Here is a 23,083-nt window from a genome sequence, read left to right as displayed (position 1 = left end):
GAGAATGGCTCTTGCAGCCTCACCACCACCACCACCATCATTAGCATCACCCAATTCACCACCACCATTATCATTCATCCTCATCCATTTCTCGTATCCTTCCCTTCATTTTTCAAGTCCACATCAATCTCATTAACAAGTAACTTTGAATCCTCCGTAGCAGAAAGCAATTGAGCAAGTCGTGAGTATGTTTTGCCAATCAAACCCATCGAAGGAGGCCCAAGGCTCATCAAAAGAATATTATGCATCATCAACAGACAGCCTAGCCACATCAATTAATAATCATGGGTTAGTATCGCAAGTTACCAAATTACCATCTCCACCATCAACATCTACTAAGACCCATCTCAGCTATGACAAATGGATTTTCTCCTCCCTTCTTGTCTCTCTCTTGTTCTGTAATCCAAAAGTCATTGATATACATATAAAGAAGCTAGAATGCACATGTTTGTCAGTAAGAAATTGCAAAAATTACAACTTCAATGCCCGACCCATTAGCAGAAGTGATAGCCTTTTGCTTCTTCATGGAAGTAACCTGTTTGAGCAAATATATATATATGTTTATGAATTCCTAGCTGAATGAGCTTACAAGGGGTGATACTGTTGGTAGAGTGAATCAATGGTGACATTGAATTTGCAGGTGGTTTTGATGATGGTGGAGATGGTGAATATAGGGATGTTTGTATCGTGGTTAAAATTTCATTCTCCGATTAATATCCTTTTGGCAATACAGGGATGCTTAGCACTTCCTATTCATCGATGCCCCTCAACCCAACATTCTCACAGTTCCAACCTCAGTTGTTGGCAGATAAAGAAAGGGGGTAGGTTATTAAGGATTTAACTTTAATTAAAATACCATTAATTTAATTAAGATGATACGGTTATTTTTGCGTCTCTTTTGACGGAGGGACTTTTATTTTGACGGAATTGAAATTCAATGAGGAAATCGTTAACTTTTAGAAATGGGGAGCTACACCTTAAGGACAAAAAAGTAATTTAACAAAAAATTAAGGTTAGACTTGACCTCCAGAACATTACTCTGGCGATTCAGTCCTCGCCGAACTTTTGTCCTCACGCTTTGAACCCGCTCTGCATCTGTGAGTGAACTGCGATGGGGCTTCTATGTGCCACTTTTCCAATAGGGTTTACGTTTCTAATTGCAAAGCTCGCCATTTCCGGCTTCTGATATCCTGTAAGTTTACATTGCTCAAACCCCTTCTTTCTATTTCCGATCAATGTTTCGTTTTTTATCCAAATTACTCTTAAATAATACCATCATCCGCTACAAATCGTATCCTCGTTATATTTCATCTCTAAATTCAGCCTCAAGCTCAAATGACCAACAACATTTAACACTCAATTACCTCAGCAACTCATGTGGGATGTCTCTACAAACGGCCACTTCAGCCGGCAAGTTTGTTCATATTAGGAGCGCAGATAAAGCTGATTTGGTTCTTCAACTGTTAAGAGCTAAAGGGTTTACTCAATCTCAAATTGCTTGCTTAATTTCAAGGCGACCACAACTTATTCTATCAGATCCCGATAAAATCCTTAGACCCAAGATTGAATACTTTGAGTCACTGGGTCTTTTAGCTCCCTGGCTGCCCAGGGCGCTATGTGCAGACCCAAGGATTCTGGCAGCTAGTTTAAAGAATCGAATTTTGCCAAATGCTGATTTCCTTAGAGGGTTTCTTGAGACCGAGGAGAATTTTATATCTTCCATGAAGCAATGCTTTAGTGTACTTAGGTTGGATACTGAATTGATGATGTCTAAGATATGCACCTTTTGTGCTTTTGGCGTGCCAGTACCCAGTATTAGGAGGCTAGTAGTATTGCATCCTCAATTTCTGTTTCATGGATTTGATTCTTATGAAGAAAAGGTTGCAGAACTCAAGGATATGGGGATTGAACCAATGAGCAAGACCTTTACATATGCTTTTTTTTCAATGTCCGCTATGGGCAACTCAAAATGGGAAAGGAAAAAGAAGGTCTTGATGAGCTTTGGTTGGTCAGAAAGAGATATTCTTATGGCATTCAGAGCACAACCATTATTCATGACTACCTCTGAGAAGAAGATGAAGCAACTAATGGAGTTCTATCTCACAAAAGCTTGTTTGCAACTTACAGATCTTGTTAGATCCCCATTTCTATTTATGATCAGTTTGGAGAGAAATGTCATACCAAGATGCAATGTTTTGGAAGCGCTAACGTTGAAGGGCTTGATTAAAAAGAATGTAAATGTTGTTTCGGCATTAACAGCATCTAAAAAACAGTTCGAAAACAAGTTTTTTGCTTATTTCAAGGAGGATTACCCTGAGTTGATCCAGGCGTACCAGGCTAAGACATTTCGAGGATTTGGTAACAAAATGTGATAGGTGATTTGACGAAGGAAGCTTTGCACACAAGAAATGCAGAAGCAACTGCTACTATAGGTTTCCAATGGTTACTACGTCGACTACTTTCTGAGATCGGACTGATTCACCAAGTTAACTAATAACCTTGTTTTAAACCCTAGCAAAGTAAGTGTTTACTGCTGATGAAATTTAGGTAAAACTTATGCTGGCCTGTATTTTCTGATGGTTGATTCATGGTAATTTTATGTGTATGAATCTTGAACAAACTTTTGATTCATTATAAATTGATTTAGAGGGCATCATGTTCATTTTATGCCTTTTTTTGTGAACTAGTTATTTTATCTCACCATCTTGGGCACATTTAGAATCTGTAATCCACCGCAGAAGATTTTGGCTGAACTAGGCTTTACAAGTTGTTTGTCCTTTGTTGTTCATATTAATCTGGGAGAACGTGGTTTCTAGGCATTTATGTTTAATATGCTTGTGTTGCCTTTGCGTTTCCCTTTGATGTAAACTTTCTCCTCAAATAAGTTGGTGCACAAAAGATCTACTTGAACAAAGGAAACAAGGGTAGCTTTGACTTGCAATTTTATGAAAGCTTGCTAGGGTACCTATGATATGGCTCCTAATGTCATTAATTTCATTCCCATGGCTGATCTTTAAGTTGTTTCATCTAAGAAATGAAGTGCAATATTTAAAGTTTAAGATGTTCATTTAAATGCAGATTTCATATTATGGGAGAAAAAATTTGGAGTACCTAAATTGCACCTTAATTAAATGCCGGTTGAGATTCTTTGATATTTCTCTCTCTTATTTGGAATGTAGAATTTTACAAGAATTCAGTTCAATTGATTTCTTTTTTGTTAATTCTTATATTTGGAAAGAAAGAAATTCAATTCTGTTTAACTCAAAAAGTTTTTTTTTTTTAAAACAAATAGAAATCAAGAATGATTTTGTGAGAATTAAATTGAATTCTTTTATCGCAGATAATTTTTTTCTAAATGAATGCTTTGTGAATTGATGTGTTCATTTTTTTGGGTGTGGGAAACAGGAAATGAGTTGCCATTTTACAATATGATGCTGGATTTTCTGTGAACAGGGAAGAAGAAGCTTAGTTGCAGAGAACCATGCATTTGCAACCTTGCTAGCAATACTGGTTTGCTGCTTGGAAATTTCTTAATTGAGATAAAAAGATTTGGCAATTCATTAACCAGCATCATGATATAAGAAAACATAACCTTCTGATAAGAGAAAAAAAATACAAATAATTAAAAATTTGCAATCACATATGATCTGAATAGAAGATAATAATATTCCGGATAGCAAGAGGTTCTTTTTCAATTTATACGACCTGCTACTTGGCAATTTTAATCGTTTGCTTTGTACTATGTCCCCCCTCTTTGATATAGCTGATAGTTCTTTGCCTTTAGGAGGGTTTTATTTGAAAATTTGATGGTATAGGCTATTTTATAAAGTTCCACAGAGCTAATGATGGATGAAAAACATTGTACGTGGGCTACAGTCCAGTTATAAAAGGCTTAACATCAAGCTGGACCAGCACACACACACACAAATGAAACCCACGCCTAGAAGTTAACCCAAGGGCCTCAAGATAAGAATCCTAAACACCAACCCACCAAAGGCCCAAAGCGAAACCTAAGAACCCTGGCTAGAGTCGGAAGAGAAGCTGGGAACGCAGCAGCAAAAGTGTCACCGATGTCTCCAATGGCTGAGTCAATGAGTCGAGATAGGATTCACACCAACCAAATGAAAAGCAGAGAACCATGGGATGCAAAGGAACAAGTGTATTTTTCTTTTATATATAACTATTAATTAAAAAATAAGATTAAATCTACCAATTGATGAATTTGGTTAGGGATTTTAAAAGAGGATAGAGTTTTAATTTGGGGATTTAGTGGTATTTTTGTTTTTTTAATGATTGCATGACCATAATTCATGTCAGTGCTAAATAAATAAATAAAAATGCATGCCAAATCAACTTACACATTAGCAGTATTAACGCGGCTGGGGACTTTTTACGGCGAAAGACATGAAAGTTTCGTTCTGAATTGCAAAGAAACTTAATTTTGAACTGAGAGTGTAAAAGTAAAAAAGTTTAGGATGTCAAAGTGTAATTTACTTTAAATAAAATCAAGAATAAATTATTATTTAATTTCTATATTTTAATAAAATTAACTATTTAATTTTATATTTAAAAAAATATATTATTTAATATCTATATTTTACTTTTATCAAATTATTTATTTTTTTTATTAATTTTTTAATTAATTAATATCAATCAAACTATTATTTAACCCCCTTCTCTTAAATTTTCTCTTAACCTTCCTCGTTTCTCTTTTATTATATTTTTCTCTTTTGACTCATGCCTTTCTTCTCCAATTTTTTCTTTGTTTTTTATCCTTTAATAAAAATAGTATAAACTATCTATAAAAAAAAAGGTTAATTAGTTTCATTATATCTCCAAGTAATCAAGTTAATAATCTAAAAAAAATTATTTTTTAATAGAAAAAATATAAAAATAATATATAAAGAATTAAATGAAAGTACTTGAATATAAAAAAATGTAAATTTAGATTTATTCAAGATTTTTATTTTTATTAAAAAATACATTTTTTAAAATAATGTATTATTTAAAATATAAAAAATAATTAATTAATTTCACTAAAATAGAGAAAATAAATAATAATATTATTTAAAATATATAGATCAATTAATTAATTTCCTTAAAATAGATATATTAAATAATAGTTTGATTAGTATTGATGAATAAAAAAGTTGACAGAGGGATTAAAAAGGCGTTTAACTTAACTTACAAAAGTTAGTTAATAAACATATCGTGCTTATAAGTTAATTTAAATTTATAAGTATTTAAAATTATAAGTAATTATATTTTTTTATTAAAGTGCATATAATTAGTTGATAAATAATTGATATATTTAGTAAAAAGTAGCTTATAAGTATATTTATTATTAAAATGACTTATAAAGATATTAAATTATTTTTTAAATGATAAATTATGTTAACATTATTTTTTTACTATAATATTATCAACATATATTTTAATTATATAATAATATAATTTAATTTTAAATAAAATAAATAATTATTTTATTAAAACTAATAGAAAATATATTTTCTTTTAGAGAAATCTAATAGAAATTATTTTAAGGTTCATTAAAATTCATGTAAGTTATTTATTTAAATTAATGTATACATATAAAATGATGAGGATATATATTTAAATTTTCAAATTAAGTAAGAATAATATAATAATATATTTAATAAAATTAACTTATTAGTATTGAAATGAAAAGTTTTTCTCCCCAGCTTATTTATTTATTTATTTTGTACTTATAAGCTATGCTTATAAATTTTAATAATATTCTAAATAAATAGATTAGTTTAAAATCTTAAATTATAAGTTGGTTTAATTAGTTTATAAATTAAGGTAAATATCCTCAAAATAACTAAACTAAACTAAACTAAACTAAACCAAGCTTTTGTCCCAAAAATTTAAGATCGGTTATATGGATTCTCTTTCTCCACTCTAAACGATTTTGGGTTAAATCCTCGGAAATGTGTAATGCTTCTAGGTCATGTTGTACTACACTCCTCCAAGTCAGTTTAGGCCTGCCCCTTCTTTTCTTTCTATCCTCTAACCTAATGTGTTCTACTTGTCTAACTGGAGCCTCCGTATGTCTACGTTTCACATGACAAAACATCCTCAATATCTCTTCTCTCAACTTATCCTCAATTGACACAACTCATACATTTTCTCTAATACTCTCATCATGGACTTTGTCTAGTCTAGTATGGCCACTCATCCACCTTAACATTCTCATCTCTGCAACTCTTAGCTTAGACACATACGACTCCTTCAGTGCCCAACACTCACTATCATATAACATGGCCGGTTGTATGACTGTACGATAAAATTTTCCTTTCAACTTATTGAGAATCTTGCGATCACATAAAACTCCCGTGGCACGTCTCCACTTCAACCATCCGGCTTTAATTCTATGACTAACATCCTCCTCACATCCCCAATCTACTTGAAGGACTGAGCCAAGATATTTAAAGTGATTACTTTGGGACAGTACCACTACATCCAAACTAACTCATTCCCTATCACCAGTTTGGCCTTCACTGAATTTGCAATGCATGTCTTTTGTCTTCGTTCTACTTAACTTAAAGCCCTTTGACTCTATAGTACTTCTCCAAAGCTCTAGTTTTCTATTGACTCCTTCTCGTGTTTCATCTATCAGAACTATATCATCTACAAACATCATGCACCAAGGGATACTCTCTTGTATATGTTTCGTCAATTCATCTAAAACTAATGTAAAAAGGTAAGGGCTTACAGCTGAACCTTAGTGTAATCCAACTGAGATAGGAAAAAATCTTGTGTCTCCTCCCACTGTATGCACAATAGTAGTTACTCCTTCATACATATCTTTCAACACTTGTATGTACCTAATAAATACCCTCTTTTGTTCTAACACTCTTCATAAAACATATCTTGGAACACTATATAAGCCTTTTCCAAATCGATAAAAACTATGTGTAGATCTTTCTTCCCATCTCTATATTTCTCCATCAAGCATCTAATGAGAAATATCGCTTCCATAGTTGAACGACCGGGCATGAAACCAAATGGATTGGGAGAGATAGAAGTATCATGGCATAGTCAATGTTCCACAACTCTCTCCTACAACTTCATAGTATGGCTCATGAGTTTAATTTCCCTATAGTTTGAGCAACTCTTATGTCTCCCTTATTTTTAAAAATAGGTACTAAAATACTCCTCCTCCATTCATCGGACATTTTCTTTGAATTTAGAATTTTATTAAACAATTTAGTTAACCATGCCACTCGCATATCTCCCAAATACTTTCACACTTCAATTGGTATTCCATCGGGTCTGCAGGCTTTACCCACTTTTATTCTCTTAAGTGCTTCCTTTACTTCTAAAAATCTAATCCTTCTAGTATAATTCACATTCTTTTCTATTGCTTCGTAATCTATATTCAAGTTATTACCATTTTGACTATTATTAAAGAGATCATCAAAATAATTTCTCTATCTTTCTTTAATGTCCTTATCTTTTATCAATATTTTTCCTTCTTTATCTTTAATGCACCTAACTTGATTGAGATCTTGATATTTCTTTTCTCTCCTCCTTGCTAATCTATAAATATCTTTCTCCCCTTCTTTAGTTCCAAGTTTCTCATATAACTTTTCAAAGGCCTGCGCTCTTGCTTGACTAACTGCCTTTTTTGCCTTTTTCTTTGCTATGTTATATTGTTCATATGTCTCATTATTATCACACTTAGGTAATTTCTTATACCATTCCCTCTTTCTCTCCACTATCTTTTGTACTTCCTCATTCCACCACCATCTCTCTTTTGAGGGTGGTCCATGTCCTCTAGACTCTCCAAGTACTTTTCTAGCTACGTCTCTAATCTTTGATGCTATCTGTATCCACATACCATTGGCCTCCATATCTAGCTTCCATGCTTTGGACTCAAGAAGTTTATTTTTGAACTTCACTTGCTTTACTCCTTTAAACTCCCACCACTTTGTTCGAGCTACACTATTTATTCTAACCTTACTTGAATTATTCATAAACTTGACATTCAAGACCACTAACCGATGTTGACTTATCAAAGCCTCTCCCAGAATGACTTTGTAATTCTTGCATAAAGCTCTATTTGTCTTCCTGATTAAGAGGAAGTCAATTTAGCTTCTATATTGCCCACTTTTGAATGTCACTAAATGTGACTCTCTTTTTATAAAGTAGGTAATTGCTAGTATTAGGTCGTATATCAAAGCAAAATCCAGGATGCTTTTTCCCTCCTCATTTCAGCTGTCAAAACCAAAACCTCCATAAACATTCTCATAACTTTGCCTATCACTTCCTGCATGTCCATTCAAATCTCCACTGATGAAAACATTCTTTTCATTCAGTATGCTTTGCATTTAGATTATCCATATCTTTTTAAAACTTTTGTTTACTCTCACTACCTAGTCTCATTTGTGAGGCATAAGCACTAACTACATTTATTGTTTCTCCTTCTAATACTAGCTTTACCAGTATAATTCTATCTCCTACTCTTTTCACAGCTATTATAGTATCTTTCAATATCCTGTTTATGATTATGCCTACTCTATTCTTATTTCTCTCCTTTTCGGTAAACCACAGTTTGTACCTGTTAATAGTATGCCCTAGAGCATATCATTTTGTATGTATCTTGTGTATATTTTATTAATAAAAGGCAATTTTACTTTTTCGTTTACATAATATATTTATGTGTAATAGAAAAGGTCCATTGATATTTTGTTAGAAATTTTATTATTAAGTTGTTAAGAATATGAGTGACAGTATTTCTAGCACAAAGTATCATAAATTGGTTTACAATCGAGGATACTTCACAAATGACATGACTTATCCAGAAAGATTGTAATTATGTTTGTTCCCAAGGTATTTATATGATATATAAATAAGATGGAGTGGTGAGTCTTATGCCACATAACAAATATGATAGATATTTATACATGATAAGTAGGCCGAACCAGTGACGCATATGACAAGCACAGGGAGTTTACTCTTGTCAATGCATTGTCATATATCATATCAGTGCATATAATCTTTAGACCTGAGATAACACAATTATCTTATATATAGGTAGTTTGAGTTTGATACTGCTTTCATACTTGTACTGTGTATGGGTATATGGGCATGTGTTGGCTCCTACTAGTTATATATGGAGATAGGTGACATGTGGCAAAGGGTTTAAGTGATTATTTGACCTAATTATAAAAGGGAAAAGAAAAGAAGAAACGCATAACTCTCTTTTGTCTCTCAAAGGTGGCGGCACCTCTCTCCCATCTCCTCTTCTTTCTTTCTTCAACAATTCAAAGAGAAATCATCCATTCCCTTTGAGTTAAAATTGCTAGAAATTATTTTTAGTATTCTATACACACATATAACCTATCTAAAAGCAAAACCCCAAATTATAATTGGTTGGCAAAGGCTTGAGAAGCAAAATTGGGGGCTGCCATTGGTGATCTTGGTGTGGACAAGCTAGAGGGACAACACTTGGGGTCTTAGGAGCTTCTTAAAGGTGTCAATTGCATTCATAGTGCATCAAAGAGGTTAGTGCCCAAATTCCTCTTTCAAACTATGGTTTAATTGAATTAATTTATTAATTCACAATCTTAAATGGCAAATAAAGATCCTAATACATATTAAAAGTGTTTTAATATGCAATTGAGCATTGAAATTAATTAGGCACATAAGAGATGTGGCATGATGCATGAAACTCCAGAAGAAAAATTTTGAAATTCAATACTTCAATGCACCAATTACCATGCTACTGCTCCTTCAATTGGTATCAGAACCACTATATTTGCCATTAGTATTGAATATGAGGTTTAATTGTGTGATTGGATCAAATGTTGATTGATTCAAAGCTGGTTGGGTATTCCAAAGGCGGCGGCATCAATGTTATGATGCTCATGGGTGGCGGCTTGAATATGATTCACACCCTAAGGGTGTATTTGGTGTATGGGCTTTGTTTTTAGGCCTATAATTAAGCCCATACCTAGTTAAATTGTTTAATTATGAATTTTAATCACTCAATTAGTTTATGAAAATTATTTTCATAGAGTTAAATTTGGAAAAGGGTTTCTAAATTTAAATTATTTGAATGAGATTCAAATCTGAATTTTTTTGTTGAATATGTGATATTCAATTTAATTTTTTTGTATGTATATTTTATTTAACTTATTAAATTTTAATATGCATGATGGATGATCATGGACAATAAAAGACCAATGTGATTGGATTTATTTCTTTTATTTTTCTTTGGGTTGTAAAATAATTAATTTTATTTTAGTGGCATGTATTATAAATATTGTCATAATTTGGGTTGTAATTTCATTTATTTGAGGACTTTAAAGTCTATATTCTTGTAAATTTGCCTTAGTATGCCAAGGATTATAATGTTATTAGATTGCAAGAAGATCAAGTAGGTCAAGAGCATTGATGGGATTAGTGGGAGGAAATCAAGATCAAGTGTTGATTATGTACTGCTTCAACAACTCTTATAAAATGAATGAATGAAATACACCTAGTAATGCCCTGATTCAATTCTTAGTGGCTCATAATTGAATCCCTTAAAAAGTCCATGATCATACCATATTATTTGTTTATTCATATATGCATAAGATGTATGGGAATGTATGCAAGTATATGATATATGCATGCTAATTGGATAATGTGCAAAGTGAGACCATAATAGTAATTAAGCTGACCACTAAAACTTCCAAACAAATGATTAAGTTGGAAATGGTATAATTAAAGTAATTATATCATGGTCCCTCCATTGAGGCAATTATTTTAAGAAATTTTAAATGCTTGCCTGTGATGTATTTATTTAAGAGATTTTCTTAAGAATAATTGTTAAGCATGAGATGTTGTAAATATGTAAATAGTTGATGGCCAATAATGGATGTGCCTGAGGACATTAAAATTATTTGCATGTTTACTGGCTCAATGGGATCAACTTAACTAATGCAAGATAAATCAATAATGGATGTACCTGAGATTTTGAGCATTAGGGGCTAGATAAATGATTGAACCTCACATGAGATGTCATGGGCAAGGAGTTGCTCACTTATAGCTTATTGTGATTCCAATAACGGATGTGCCTGAGGATGATCAATAAGACTATAAGAATTCAATCACCCACTAGAAATTCATCCAACTAGGATTTCTGTTTCCTACTTTGAAAGTGTAGGATTCGCCAAGTTAGTGGGAGGACCAATTTGATTAAAAGACCATAATCATTTTGGTTAATTACTTGATATATTTACTAATTAATCTAGTTATTTTCTACAGTTAATTTTTTGATAATAATGAGCACACAACAACCACCATCATTCAATATCCTTGCGAGCATACTTGATCACAATAGGTTGACGGGACCTAATCTTTCTGATTGGCTAAGAAATTTAAAACTTGTCCTGAACCTATAACGTATTGGATATGTTTTAGACTCAAAGGTTCCTAGTCCCTTACCTTCAGAGGCCACTCAAGAGGAACTAGATACTTTGGATAAGTGGAAGGAGCATGATATGAGAGCCAAATGTTACATGCTTGCTTCTATGAGTAATGAGTTATAGAAGCAGCATGAAAATATGCAAAATGCAAGTGAGATCCTCCTTCACCTGCAAGAGTTGTATGGTGAGCACAGCAGGAATACTAGGTATGAGATATCTAGACAGCTATTCCGCATGAGGATGTCTGAGGGATAGAATATAGGAGATCATGTCCATAAGATGATTCAGCTTATTGAGCAGCTGGAACATCTTGATTTTAACATGGATTTCCAATTGTAGACGGATTTGATCCTTCAGTCCCTACCTGAGTCATTTGGAAATTTTGTGACAAATTTCCATATGACTAAGCAGGAATACACCTTGGCTGGTTTACTTAACATGCTAGTTATTGCTCAAAAGAATATCCCGGGCAATAAAGGAAAAGAGGTGGCTTTGATTACATATTCTTCTTATGTTGGAAAGTCCAAAAAGAAGAAGGGTAATAATAATAAAAAACCTCAAATTCCTGGACCTTCCAAGAAGATAGCCAAACAGAAGGGCAAGACCGAAGCTAACAAAGGCAAGGAAAGTGTTTCCACTGCTAGAAGGATGGGCACTGGAAAAGAAACTGCTCAGAGTATCTTGCTTCTCTGAAGGACAAGAAGGACACACCTTCAGAAGGTATGTCTATATCTTGTTATTTAGATGCTGATGATGCTCATAGTTCATATACTGGTGCCAGTTCTCACATTTCTTATGATATGCAGAAACCAATAAATAGTAGCAGCTTGCATGCTCGAGATGTTAGACTCCGGATTGGCGATGGCTCAACTGTTGAAGCTTTAGCCATAGGATCTAAATCTTTTTACATGTGTGGACATGTTTTGTGTTTAAACAATATTTTGTATGTACCTGATGCTTTTAAGAACATCATTTCTATATCTAGTTTGACTAGAAACAGTTATGAATTTCAGTTCACAAATGATGTTTGCAATATTTATTTTGGAAATCAATATGTTGGCTCGGGTTATATGCATGATGGTCTTTATTATTTGGATAATAATGATAAACACAAATTGAATGCAAGCAATCTAAATGAATATAATGCCATTATGAAAATCAAATCTAGTCCAAAACGTCTTTGGCACTTAAGATTAGGTCATGTTGCAAAAGATAGGATTGCAAAACTGGAGAAAATGGGGATTTTATCCTCATTGGGTTCTGAACCTATTCCAATTTGTGAATCCTACCTTCAAAGCAAAATGACTAGATCACCTTTTGTTGGACAAGGGCTAAGAGTTGAAAATATTTTAGAATTGATACATAGTGATGTATGTGGTCCATTTAAGGAAATGGCTAGAGGTGATTTTCATTACTTTATTACCTTTACTAATGATAAATTAAGGTTTGGGTATTTGTATTTGATGAAATACAAATATGAATCATTTGAAAAGTTCAAAGAATTTAAATGTGAAGTAGAAAATCAAACAGGAAAAAGTATTAAAACTCTTCGATCAGATCGTGGAGGTGAATACTTAAGTACTAAATTTGTTGAATACTTGAAAGAACATGGCATTGTCTCCCAACTGACTACTCCAGGACCGCTACAACTGAATGGTGTATCTGAAAGGAGAAATCGTATCCTATTAGATATGGTACGCAGTATGATGAGCTATATTGATATGCCAGTCTCCTTTTGGGGATTTGTATTAGAATCAGCTTTGCATATTCTAAATAGGATTCCATCAAAATCAGTTTCTTCCATACCTTATGAGATATGGCATGGAAGAAAATCGAGTCTTAAGCATTTTAAGATTTGGGGTTGTCCAGCTTATATTAAAAAGCTGAACACTGATAAATTGGAAACCAGTTCAAAAAAAGGTCGATTTGTTGGATATCCAAAAGAAAGTTTTGGATATTATTTTTATTTGTTTACATCACAAAAGGTAGTGATAAGCAGAGATGCCATATTTTTTGAACAACAGTTTATTCAAGAATGTGGTAAAGGAAGGCAAATAGAGTTAAAATTGGAGAATTCTAACCAACCAACAAATCAAATGGATATAGATCCATCTAGTCAACCTACACCTATTGATGAAACATCTACAGTAATTCCTCGCAGATCAACCAGGATATCTCACCCACCAGTGAGATATGGTTTTCTTCATGAAGATGAACAAGAGTTGTTTGCTCATGAAGAAGTAGATCATGGAGATGATCCTCTTACCTATGAAGAAGCTATATCAGATATAGATTCTTCAAAATGGATTGAAGCTATGAAATTCGAAATTAATTCCATGCATAAGAACCAAGTTTGGGACCTTGTTGACCCACCTGAAGGTATTATACCTATAGGGAATAAATGGATTTTTAAGAAGAAAATTGGTTTTGATGGAAAGGTAAAAACCTATAAAGCAAGGCTAGTAGCGAAAGGGTTTCACCAAAGGCAAGAAATCAACTATGAGGAGACTTTCTCGCCTGTTACCATGCTTAATTCAATTAGGATTCTATTAGCAATATCTGCATACTATGATTATAAGATTTGGCAGATGGATGTCAAAACAGCTTTTCTCAATGGATACATTGATGAAAACATTTTCATGGAACAACGTAGGAGTTTTGAATCCCAAGATGGTTCCAAGGTATGCAAGCTAAAGCGATTCATTTATGGGTTAAAACAAGCTTCGAGCAGTTGGAACATCCGTTTTGATGAATTCATTAAGTCATTTGGTTTTATAAAAAATATCGATGAACCATGTGTATATAAGAAGGTTAGTGATAGTGCTGTCACTTTCCTTGTCTTATATGTGGATGACATTCTGTTGATAGATAATGACATAGGTATATTGACAATTGTCAAGGTATGGTTGTCAAATACATTCTCCATGAAAGACTTAGGGGAGGCAACCTATATTCTTTGAATTCGCATCTATAGAGATAGAGCGAAAAGAATAATTAGTTTATCCCAAAGTCTATACTTGGAAAAAGTGTTAAAGAGGTTTAACATGCTTGATTCCAAGAGAGGATTGTTACCAGTAAGACATGGTATCCACCTTTCTAAAGAGATGTCTCCAAAGACACCAGAAGAAAGAGATAAAATGGCCGGGATTCCATATGCTTCGGCTATTGGAAGTTTGATGTATGCAATGATGTGTACTAGGCTGGATATCGCATATGCTGTTAGTTTGACTAGCAGGTTTCAATCCAATCCAGGTTTGGAACACTGGATAGCTGTCAAGAATATCCTTAAGTACTTGAGAAGAACTAGGGATTTATTCTTGATTTATGGAGGTGGTGACTTGCAATTGGATGGTTATATTGATTCTGATTTCCAATTAGATATCAATGATAGAAAGTCTACCTTTGAGTTTGTGTTCATTTGTAATGGAAGTGCAGTTAGTTGGAAGAGTTCCAAACAGAGTACCACTGCTGATTCCACTATAGAGGCCGAGTACATTGCTGCATCAGATGCTGCAAAAAAGGCTGTTTGGATAAAGAAGTTCATGACAGAACTTGCAGTAGTTCCTTCCATTGAGTCAGCAGTTCCACTCTACTGTGACAACAATGGAGCGGTCATATAGGCCAAGGAACCCCGGTCTCACTAGAAATCCAAACACATAGAAAGGCGCTACCACATTATTAGAGAGATAGTTGGGCGGGGCGATATAACCATGCAGAAAATAGCATCAGCTGATAATCCAGCTGATCCATTCATGAAGCCTATGTCACAAGCTCAGTTAGACCGTCATCTTGAGAAGATGGGTCTAAGATATTGTAATGAATGACTCTAGTGCTAGTAGGAGATTGTTAGCAGTATGCCCTAGAGCATATCATTTTATATGTATCTTGTGCATATTTTATTAATAAAAGACAATTTCACTTTCTGTTTACATAATATATTTATGTGTAATAGAAAAGGTCCATTGATATTTTGTTAAAAATTCTATTATTAAGTTGTTAAGAATATGAGTGACAGTATTTCTAGCACAAAATATCATAAATTGGTTCACAATCGAGAATACTTCACAAAGGACATGACTTATCTAGAAAGATTATAATTATATTTGTTCCCAAGGTATTTATATGAGATATAAATAAGATGGAGTGGTGAGTCTCATGCCACATAACAAACATGATAGGCACTTATACATGATAAGTAGGCCGAACCAGTGACGCATATGATAAGCACATGGAGTTTACTCTTGTTAATGCATTGTCATATATCATATCAGTGCATATAATCTTTAGACCTGAGATAACACAATCTTGTATATAGGTGGTTTGAGTTTGATTCTGCTTTCATACTTGTACTGTGTATGGGTATATGGGCATGTGTCGGCTCCTACTAGTTATATACGGAGATAGGTGTTGATCAAGATGGAATCTGTTACCCTAAGTAAATAGGGATAAAATCCTATGTTCATTTAATGGTTCTTGATGTTTCAAGTTCCTGGCCAGGATAGATAAATTTAGTCAAAAAAGAGTTTCTAACAAGAAAATCTAATTAATCAAGAACTGGAATTAGAAGAGAACATAATGTTCATAGCAAATGGGGTTTAACATTAACCATGACTCCAGCTCGAATTGGGATTTTGTAACGTAGAGATTCTAGTGCATGGTAATATATGATTATAGGTTCATTTAAGGTATTCCTTACTATTGATTGGGTGGCCATGGCACGCTATGCTAGGTGTCAACCATGGTCTATGAGATACCTAAAATGATTTAGAGAAATCATTTATGGTAAGAAAGAGTTCTAATGATATTAAGAGTTAATATCATTTCTCATTGCGAATTAGTGATGAGCCTAGTGAGTCACACACATACACAAGTTAATCACCAAGTAAAATATGATTTAATTGATTAATTAAATAGGTTTGGTTTGCAATGAGATTGCAAAGTCCCTAGTATGGCTTGAAACCAAATCTAGGTTATTGGATGTATAGTATAAGTTAAATTTATATTTAAAGTGTTTAAATATGAATTTAATTGTGAGAAATTAATTAATGGAGATTAATTAATTAATTTATATTTGATATAAATTGATTAGAAGAGGAGAAATAATGATTTTGGGTTGAGAACTCAAAATTAAAACATAAGGGTAATTTGGTCATTTTACATGATGACATATGGCACCATGAGATGGTGACACATGGCATCATATAAGTTTGCCATTTGTCTTCCTATCATGCAAGGTGATCAAAGTCAAGATTAAATCTAGCTTTGACACTTGGCTTAATGTGACTAAGTCAATTAAAAATAAGATGTAATATGGTGGTGACATGTGGCAAAGGGTTTAAGTGATTATTTAACCTAATTATAAAAGGGAAAAGAAAAGAAGAAATACATAACTCTCTCTTATCTCTCAAAGGTGGCGGCATCTCTCTCCCATCTCCTCTTCTTGCTTTCTTCAACAATTCAAAGAGAAATCATCAATTCCCTTAGAATTAAAATTGCTAGAAATTATTTCTAGTGTCCTATACACACATATAACCTCTCTAAAAGCAAACCCCCAAATTATAATTGGTTGGCAAAGGCTTGAGAAGCAAAATTAGGGGCTGCCATTGGTGATCTTGATGTGGATAAGCTAGAGGGACAACACTTGGGGTCCTAGGAGCTTCCTAAATGCATCAATTGCATCCATACTGTATCAAAGAGGTTAGTACCCAAATTTCTCTTTCAAACTAGGGTTTAATTGAATTAATTTTTTAATTCACAATCTTAAATGGCAAATGAAGATCCTAATACATATTAAAAGTGTTTTAATATGCAATTGAGCATTGAAATTAATTAGGCACATAAGAGATGTGGCATGATGCATGAAATCCTAGAAGAAAAATTTTGAAATTTAATGCTGCAATGCACCAATTACCATGCTTTCGCTCATTCAGTACCCTGAATTACCCACTTCCTTGCTTTTCTCTCCTACCCATTTAGTCTCCTGAATGCAAGCAATATTCACTCTTCTCATCTCCAAGGTATCCACAAGCTCCATTAATTTTTCTATAAATGATCCAACATTCTAAGTACCAACCTTGATTCTCCTACTATCCTGTTTTTTCCTCATTGATCTACTTCTATGATATCTTCTATTCCACTATCTGTCTTATGGACTAACTTCTTTAGCTACACTCGTCCATGATGTGAGAACCCTTACTCATTTAACACTACACCCGGGCGCTAGTATGGTGCGTCGCTTTCGGTGAATGCCCTACACCCTTGTATATTTTTTACTACACCCGGACTCCGATGTAGCGTATCGTAAGTAGATGACACCCCAATGTTTATATCATTTGAATTTATATTATAAGGTATGACAAAATTTTTACGCTAGTTGTCACTTACCGCAATCTTCCTTCTTTATCTGGGTTTGGGACCAGCTAAGCGCAAACTATATAAACGGAGTTAAATACCCTCTAAATAATTTAATAAAAATAGAATATAATAATTAAATAATATAAATTATAAATATAAAGGCTAAATAATTAATTTATTAAAGTAAAGGGACTACATGATAATTTTCTCTCAATTCAATGCCCCCCTCCCCCCCGTCACGTGCAACATCAACCTGTGGCAATTTCAGTCCTCGCCGAAATCCTCCCTACGCTTTAAACCCCCTGTCCATGCGAGTGAAGTGAAGGGGCTCTTTTCGGCCATTTTTCCAATGGGGTTTCCGTTTCTAATTGCAAAGCTCGTCATTTTCGGCCTCTGATGTCCTGTAAGTTTAAATTCCTCGAAGCTTTTCTTTCTACTTCCGATCAATGTTTCGTTTCTTTTCCAAATTACTCTTCAATCATACTATCATAGACTCCAAAGCGTGTTACCCGTGTTACCCTCGTTATATTTCCTCTGTAAATTCAGCCTCAAGCTCAAAAGACCGACATCATTTAACACTCAATTACCTTACCAACTCATGTGGGTTGTCTCTACAAAGGGCAACTTCAGCCTGCAAGTTTGTTAATGTTCAGAGCACAGATAAAGCGGATTTGGTTCTTCAACTGCTAAGATCTAAAGGCTTTACTCAATCTCAAATTGCTAGATTAATTTCAACGCGACCACATCTTATTCTATACGATCCCGATAAAATCCTTAAACCCAAGATTGAATCATTTGAGTCACTGGGTTTTGTAGCTCCCCGGCTGCCCAGGATGCTATGTGCAGATCCAACTATTCTAACAACTAGTTTAAAGAATCGGATTTTGCCAAATATTGATTTTCTTAGGGTCTTTCTTGAGACCGAGGAGAATGTTATCTCGGCCTTGAATCGATGCGTTAGTGTCCTTAGGGTCGATATTGAATTGATGTTGTGTACGATATGCACTTTATGTGCTTGTGGTGTGCCAGAACCTAGTATTAGGAGGCTAGTAGTATTGCATCCTCGATTACTAATTTCTGTACTTGATTCTTATGAAGAAAATGTTCGAAAACTTAAGGGAATGGGGATTGAACCAACGAGCAAGTCCTTTATATCTGCTTTCCGTTCAATGTCTGTTATGAGCAACTTGAAATGGGAAAGGAAGAAAAAGGTCTTGATGAGCTTTGGCTGGTCAGAAGGAGATATTATTATGGCATTCAGAGCACAACCATTATTCATGACTGCCTCTGAGAAGAAGATTAGGCAACTGATGGAGTTTTATCTGACCAAAGCTTGTTTGCAGCTTTCAGATCTTGTTAGATCCCCACGTCTATTTATGATCAGTTTGGAGAGAATTGCCATACCAAGATGCTATGTTCTGAAAGTGCTAATCTCTAAGGGATTAATTAAGAAGAATGTGAGTGTTGCTTGGGCATTGAATATGACGAAGAAACAGTTTGAGGACAGGTATTTTACTTGCTTCAAGGAGGATTACCCTGAATTGATCCAGGCATACCAGGTTGAGACATTTGAAGGATTTCGTAATTGGATGTGATAGTGATTTGATGAAGGAAGCTTTGAACACAAGAAATACATAACTGTTATAGGTTTGCAATATAGCAGTTAGGCAATGGTTGGAGCTGTAAATGCTTCTCATTTGCCATGTCAAGTACTTCCTTATATCAGATTGGTTTACCATCTTAACTTCTTAAGCTAGTTCTAACCCCATCTAGCAAAGTAAATGTTTATTGCTGATAAAATTTAGGCAAAACTTATGCTGGCATGAATTTTCTGATGGTCTGTTCAGGGTAATTTTGTTTGTGAATCTGAACAATCTTTTCATTCATTATAAGAAATCAATTTAGAAAGTATCATATTCATTTTATGCAAAATCTTTTACTGATGAAGTAATTGTTTTCCCATATCATCATCTTTGGCCCATGAAATATCTGAAATCCACTGCAGAGGATTTTTTTCTGAGCAAGGCTTGCTGTTCATATTAATCTGAGAGAATGTGGTTTCCAGGCACCCATCTTTAATATGCTTGTGTTAACTTTGCATTTTTTTATGATGTAAACTTTGTCTATTCAAATAACTTGGTACATAATAGATCAATTAAGCAAAGGAAACAAATTCCTAGCTTTAACTTCAATTTTATGAAGGCTTACAAGGGTACCTTTGATATGGCCCTTTGTCATTGATTTCTTTCCATTAGCACGTGTGTCAGCTTTTTCATCTAAGGCATTCATTTAAATTGATTTAGAGAGCATCATGTTCATTTTATGCTTTTTATTTTATTTTATTTTTTGTGGTGTGAACTAGTTAACTCATCTCAGCATCCTGGGCATGCGAAGAATCTGAAATCCACTGCTTAAAATTTTGGCTGAACTAGGTTTTACAAGTTGTTTGTCGTTCGTTGTTCATATTAATTTGAGAGAATGTGGTTTCTAGGCATCCATATTTAATATTTTTGGTTGCCTTTGCATTTCTTGTTTGCTAGGGTACCTATGATACGGCTCCTAATGTCATTACTTTCATTCCCATGGTCAGTCTTTCAACCGTTTCATCTAAGTAATGAACTGCTAGATGTTCATTTAAATGCAGGTTTCTTATCAGGGGAGAAAATTTTTAGAGCACATTAATTACTGATCCATGGATCAGAGATACAGCTACTTATTTTGATTTTGTAACTCTGCAAATCTTAGACGCTTTATTTTTGTCATTGAGCCAAGGATATTATGTACAGAAGTCTCCTAGCTGCATGCTGGATTGAAATTTTTTGATATCTCTGCCTGTGAATTAATATGTTCATTTTTTGGGTGTGGAAAAAAAGGAAATGAGTTGCTGTTGTGCATCATGGTGCTGCATTTTCTGTAAATAGGGAAGAAGAAGCTTAGTTGTGAAGAATCACGCATTTGCAACCTTGCTAACAATACTGGTTTGCTGCTTGGAAAAATTTTTTTGAGAGAAAAAATTTGGCAATTCAAATAAGCATCATAATATTGGTACATTTTAACTTTCTCTTAAAAGAAGAAAATAAAAATATAGACAATTGAAAATTTATATTCATGGATGATTTGGCCGTAGTAATTGACCCTTTTTCATTTTATGTAACCTGCTGTTTATAAAATTTAATTGTTTGTTTTGTAGTTCTAAAAAAAAAAAAACTTTAAATTAAAAAAAATTAAGGTCTGAAGAAGTGAGTTTTCATTTTTGTATTTATAAGTATTATATCTATAAGTTAATTTAATTAAATAATTTATTATGTTATTTTTATTTAATATTTAAAATTTATCATATACTCTAATTTAATTTTAAAAAATAATTTTATATTTCAATTATAATTATATTTGTAAATCACTTTTTATTAAATACATTAAAAATTTACAGATTATTTATAAATATTTTAAATTTAAATATTTATAAATTTAAATTAATACTCTCAAAATATAATTTATGAGAATATTAGATATAGAAATATAAATTGTGCCTTTTTAAAAATTTATAAGGATCTATAAATTCAAAATCTAAAATAGTAATAAAAGAATATTTGTTTTATATTAAATTAAGTTATAATAGGTGCAACATCAACATGATATACCCAATTATCGTCGAAATTCTCCTCCCTAGCTTTAAACCCGCTCGCTCTGTAGGGGCCTCTTTTGTGCCATTTTTCCAGCAGGGTTTGCGTTTCTAATTGCAAAGCTCTCGATTTCTGGCTTCTCATATCCTGTAAGTTTACATTCCTCAAACCCCTTCTTTCTATTTCCAATCAATGTTTCGTTTCTTATTCAAATTACTCATAAATCATGCCATCAGACGCTCCAAAGCGTGTTACGCTCGTTATAGTTCATCTCTAAAATCAGCCTCAAGCTCAAAAGAACAACAGCATTTAACACTCCATTACTTCACCAACTCATGTGGGATGTCTCTAGAAATGGCCACTTCAGCCTGCAAGTTTGTAAAAATTAAGAGCACCGATAAAGCGGATTTGGTTCTTCAACTCTTAAGAGCTAAAGGATTTACTCAATCTCAAATTGCTTGCTTAATTTCAAGGCAACCACATTTTATTCTATACGATCCCCATAAAAACCTTAAACCCAAGATTGAATACTTTGAGTCACTGGGTTTTGTAGCTCCGTTGCTGCCCAAGATGCTATATGGAGACCCAAGGATTCTAGCAACTAGTTTAAAGAATCGGATTTTACCAAATATTGATTTCCTTAGGGGGTTTCTTGAGACCGAGGAGAATTTTATATTGTCCTTGAAGCAATGCTTTAGTGTACTTAGGTTGGATACTGCATTGATGATGTCTAAAATATGCACTTTGTGTGCTTTTGGTGTGCCAGAACCCAATATTAGGAGGCTAATAGTATTGCATCCTCGATTACTATGTATTAGACTTGATTTCTATGAAGAAAAGGTTCAAGAACTTAAGGAAATGGGGATTGAACCAACGAGTAAGTACTTTGTAACTGCTTTCCGTTCAATGTCTGCCATGAGCAACTCCAAATGGGAAAGGAAGAAAAAGGTCTTGATGGGCTTTGGCTGGTCAGAAAGAGATATTATTATGGCATTCAGAGCACAACCACTATTCATGACTACCTCTGAGAAAAAGATGAAGCAACTAATGGAGTTCTATCTGACCAAAGCTTGTTTGCAGCTTTCAGATCTTGTAAGATCCCCACATCTATTTATGATCAGTTTGGAGAGAAATGCCATACCAAGATGCTCTGTTCTGAAAGTGCTGATCTCTAAGGGATTAATTAAGAAGAATGTGAGTGTTGCTGGGGCATTGAATATGACGAAGAAACAGTTTGAGGACAAGTATTTTACTTGCTTCAAGGGGGATTACCCTGAATTGATCCAGGCATTCCAGGTTGAGACATTTGAAGGATTTTGTAATTGGATATGATAGGTGATATGATGAAGGAAGCTTTGAACACAAGAAATACATAAGTAACTGCTATAGGGTTGCAATATAGCAGTTAGGCAATGGTTGGAGCTGTAAATGCTTCTCCATTCCTATGTCAAGTATTTCCTTAGATCAGATTCGTTTACCATCTTTAACTTCTTAAGCTTGTTCTAACCCCCTCGTGCAAAGTAAATGTTTATTGGTGATAAAATTTAGGCAAAACTGATGCTGGCATATATTTTCTGATGGCCTGGTCTGGGTAATTTTGTTTGTGAATCTGAACAGACTTTTGATTCATTATAAGAAATCAATTTAGAGAGCATCATGTTCATTTTA

General features: G+C 33.7%; 2 protein-coding genes and 1 long non-coding RNA gene across 4 annotated transcripts; all 3 read left to right on the top strand.

Moving 5' to 3' along the window:
• The first annotated feature begins 1,020 nt into the window (after positions 1-1,020).
• Positions 1,021-2,683, top strand: LOC110658500 (uncharacterized). Of its 2 annotated transcripts, none has more exons than XM_021816139.2 (2): positions 1,021-1,192; positions 1,324-2,683. In XM_021816139.2, the coding sequence occupies exons 1-2, from the start codon at positions 1,123-1,125 to the stop codon at positions 2,370-2,372; spliced, it is 1,119 nt and encodes a 372-aa protein (XP_021671831.2). In that variant the 5' UTR covers positions 1,021-1,122; the 3' UTR covers positions 2,373-2,683. The 2 variants fall into 2 exon arrangements, with proteins under 2 accessions (XP_021671831.2, XP_021671832.2); XM_021816140.2 differs by having other exon boundaries at positions 1,023-1,192; positions 1,370-2,683.
• Positions 2,684-18,033: 15,350 nt separating this feature from the next.
• LOC110658499 (uncharacterized) lies at positions 18,034-20,902 on the top strand. The gene is made up of 2 exons (XR_002495591.2): positions 18,034-18,195; positions 20,437-20,902. It is a non-coding gene; the product is annotated as an uncharacterized LOC110658499 (long non-coding RNA).
• Positions 20,903-21,479: 577 nt separating this feature from the next.
• Positions 21,480-23,083, top strand: LOC110658498 (uncharacterized). The gene is made up of 2 exons (XM_021816138.2): positions 21,480-21,564; positions 21,652-23,083. The coding sequence occupies exon 2, from the start codon at positions 21,758-21,760 to the stop codon at positions 22,745-22,747; it is 990 nt and encodes a 329-aa protein (XP_021671830.1). The 5' UTR covers positions 21,480-21,564; positions 21,652-21,757; the 3' UTR covers positions 22,748-23,083.

This window comes from Hevea brasiliensis, chromosome 18 (genome assembly GCF_030052815.1).
Source record: "Hevea brasiliensis isolate MT/VB/25A 57/8 chromosome 18, ASM3005281v1, whole genome shotgun sequence".
NCBI classification, from domain to species: Eukaryota; Viridiplantae; Streptophyta; class Magnoliopsida; order Malpighiales; family Euphorbiaceae; genus Hevea; species Hevea brasiliensis.
This window is presented reverse-complemented; position numbering and strand designations above follow the sequence as displayed.

Coding starts and splice junctions, on each gene's coding strand:
- LOC110658498 (XM_021816138.2), top strand. CDS start 21,758: ATGTCTCTAGAAATGGCCACTTCAGCCTGCAAGTTTGTAAAAATTAAG.
- LOC110658500 (XM_021816139.2), top strand. CDS start 1,123: ATGTGCCACTTTTCCAATAGGGTTTACGTTTCTAATTGCAAAGCTCGC. Junction 1,193..1,323: donor TTTCCGGCTTCTGATATCCT/GTAAGTTTACAT, acceptor CTCTAAATTCAG/CCTCAAGCTCAAATGACCAA.